At 38.2% G+C, this 3,546-nt stretch overlaps 1 protein-coding gene across 1 annotated transcript; it reads left to right on the forward strand.

Moving 5' to 3' along the window:
* The first annotated feature begins 2,724 nt into the window (after positions 1-2,724).
* LOC105749201 (seminal ribonuclease-like) lies at positions 2,725-3,144 on the forward strand. Its single transcript, XM_031949279.1, has one exon. The coding sequence runs from the start codon at positions 2,725-2,727 to the stop codon at positions 3,142-3,144; it is 420 nt and encodes a 139-aa protein (XP_031805139.1).
* Positions 3,145-3,546: the final 402 nt, after the last annotated feature.

The raw sequence follows: 3,546 nt of genomic DNA on the forward strand, positions 1-3,546 counted from the left end.
CAGGATTGTGTCTGGTTCCACATTTGGGTGCCATAATGTAGTGTTCTCCTCTAAAATATAATCATTCTCTGGGAGCAGGTTTCTTAGGGGACTTCTGGAGGCAGACTTAATTTCAGTTCAGAGTAATAATTACCTCAAATTCAGCCAGCAGTTAAAGTCCAAATCCTTTATCGTCTCCTTCAAAATAGCCTTCAAAATAGTTAGCTTTCTTAGAGGCCTATCTCTCTCCTTGGTTCTGAGAGCTCTTGCCGCTAGTCCTTTTTTGTATTCAGTTCTTTTCCTTCTCATTCCTTTTATGAAAATGCCACTATTATATCTGATTGAAACTACTTAATTCTGGCCCATCTTCTCCCTAAAGCCTTGTGCCCTTCCCCCCAATTTCCACTTTGGGGAAATTTAATTGGTTTACACCTACATTTGTAAATATATAGACTTTTTAAAAAGAGAAAACTGCCTCTTAAGAAACTTTATAGAAGGAGATGATAAAACAATTGTTAAAGAAAGAAAATTATTACAGAATAATAGACTAGATCTAAATGTACCCTAAAAAGAGTGAGCTTAGCCTGTTTCCTGAAGAGGATTTAAGAATAACTCAATAAATTTGACCCTCAAGTAGAGATGACCTGACTCCTTGTGGCAGAATCAGTGGGCTACACGAATCTCTCTCACTCCCTGAATGACTTTGTAGAAGCATGGATGACTTACTTTAGATAATGCCACCAATACATGTTGGATGTTCAGAAAAATCTTGGTAATTTTTCTTTTGCTTCTCTAGCCAACAACAATCTTGCTCATCCTTGAATATCTCTACTTCCTCAACTGTGATCACCATCTTTGTAGGGCCTTCAATAAATAATCCAACCTGACCTGAGTGATTTGAAACAATCCAATGAAGGTAGAAAAGTCAACAGGAAAGAAAGTTGTTTCTTTATAATTAGGATGCTGCAAAAACACTATCTACTGCATATATTAAGGATTCTATGATTCCTTTCTGCCCACATCTTTAAGAATGGCACCTCAGCACATGAACATTTGTCATGCGGATTAGAGAATTTAAATTATAAGGAACCTTAGAATATTGAAAACTGTTACTTTCTATGGGAAATGTATCTAAGGTTACATAATTACATATAGTAAGGTGAATAGAATTCTATCTTGCCTTTTCACATTTTCTTGATTAGGACTCCTACGTCTTTTTTTTTTTTTTTTTTTTTTTCCCACATCTTTCCAGGTTCAGTAATGTCCCAGTCTCTCTCCCTCTAGTTAAGTATAGTGTGGTGGACAAAGAACAGGAAGAGAAGTTTGAATGTTATCCGAGATGATTCTGGGTAAGTCCCTTAACTTCTCACAACCTTGATTTCCTCATTTGCAAAATGAGGAATGACAAAGGAAAATGGAGAAGAGGCTAAACTGATTGAAATACCCAGGAATCCTAAATTTTAGATTCCACTGTCTACCTACATCGTACTACTAAGCCCTAAGAATTAGGAGAATTTGTTTTTCTCAAGAGAAACATGGCTTCTGACTAGTTATTTCCAAAAGTATGAATGGGAGTGATAGGGGATGGAGTGGGATGGTATGAGGGGACCAGGCTTGTATTTGGTTTCATGTGTATATGCTATAATTTCATAGACTGATTGACCTTTTACCTAAATTATAGCATCTCTAAACTAAAGCCATAGCCACACCTCAAACTAGAAGTTCCACCCACCTAGTAGTATATATAAGAGGCTCACACTGAGGGAAGAGAAACCAAAGCTTCTTCTCAGCCTTTGGACCACCTGGATCTGAACTCTTCAGGAGGCACAGCAGAGACATGGGTGAGGAGAGATAACCAAAAAATGGGCATTTGGGATTATCCACAAGAAGGGAAATAGCAGGGATCTTTTTGTGGGAAAATATTGAAGAGTGGATAGAGAGGGCAAGGAAATGTGCATAATCTCTGAGACAAAAGAATAAAGAAAGGTACAAAAGAGAAAAGGAGACTACTGTTGCTTTTTAAGGTGGATGGTTGGGAGCTGAAAAAAACATCTTAATCTCCTATTACATAAGGATTTTTTGTCCTTGGGATTTCAGGAACTGGCATATTTATATCCATATCAGAGTAAGGAGAGCCTTCCTAGAAGCCAAAGATTTTAAGCAGAACTGGGACAAGATATATATTTCTCATTCTTGGCAGGGTAGGAAGATTCCTTACATTGTGTCTTAGTCTAGTATCATGGGACTTGGCATAACAAAATGAATAGTTCCATAACACATATAGCAAATATTTGGACAGTGAAAATATGAATTTGTGAAATCTAGTGTCACAAAGTGTTATTGGGCTTCTCTGTGTATTGCAGTCTGAGCAGTGGCTTAATTTACTTATCTTTTGTCTCAGCTTTGGTTTTCCCAGTTGTGCTTGAGCTAGGATAACTACAGTTGTGATCTTTAAGACTGGGGAGACAAAGAGTGAAGTAAAGTTGTCTAATGGAAGTGATAAAAGATTTGCAAAGATAGGACAGTTGAAAAGGGTAAGAATTAAGATATATAGAGAAAAGATGGAAAGTTTGTACATGAGTGGGATGGGAATGAAATGGAGCAGAGATGAGAACAAGTAGGGGTAAGTGATAATGGAGATACAGTAGAGAGGGTCTGAGGTATAAAGGAATGAATAGTTTGTATCTCAGGGGAAATCACAGATTGCCACTTTCTTCTTTCCATTATCTCTTCCCCCAAGGTAAGATGTCCTATGCGGTGATGTTTTTACTCCTCCTTCTGGACCTGATTAACTTCTCCTATGCCCAGACATTCTGGAAGCTTCATATAGACTACCCCAAATCCGATGCCCCTGGAAGTTCAAACCAGTACTGTAATGTGATGATTGGTTGGCGGAAAGTGTCTATGGCTGGTGGATGCAAACCAGTCCACACCTTCATCCATGAGAATACCTCCAGCATTGCAAACTTATGTAGTATTCCTCCTAAGCCCTGTGGAAAGCGCCAAGTGAAGATCTGTCACGAAAGCCCCAGTCCAATCAAAGTGACTGATTGCTTTGCCAAATCAGGATTCCTGCCCCCTACCTGTCAATACCTAGAGAATTCTGATTCCCGAAAGATTCAGGTGATTTGTAAGAAGGGTCGACCAATCTTTCTGAAGAACTAAACTCATTCTTCCCCCAGCTTGAGGACACCACCCAACCATAAGGAAGTTTTCCCAAGTTTGACTTCTTTTCCACAGATTTGGCACCATTCATTATTTCCCAGAATACTGTTACCTGGATTTTTCATATTTTCCCCTATTCTGATAGAATGTAAGCTTCTAGTAGGAAGGACTATTCTACTGTTATTTTTGTATCTTTTGATGCAAACAAGCAGGATTCCTGGGCACCATAGTGAGTGTTTAATGAATGCTTAATGACTTTATAGCTAACTAATTTTTATGGGAAACCTGATATTAGAGTGGAGTATTTGATTTAATACTCTATAATGAAGATTAAAGCAACTTCACTCCTATGGCCCTTCATATTCTTCATATGGGGTCCTCTTCTCTGTATTCAGAGAACAA

The sequence above is a fragment of the Sarcophilus harrisii genome, chromosome 2, assembly GCF_902635505.1.
Source record: "Sarcophilus harrisii chromosome 2, mSarHar1.11, whole genome shotgun sequence".
Classification (NCBI taxonomy): Eukaryota; Metazoa; Chordata; class Mammalia; order Dasyuromorphia; family Dasyuridae; genus Sarcophilus; species Sarcophilus harrisii.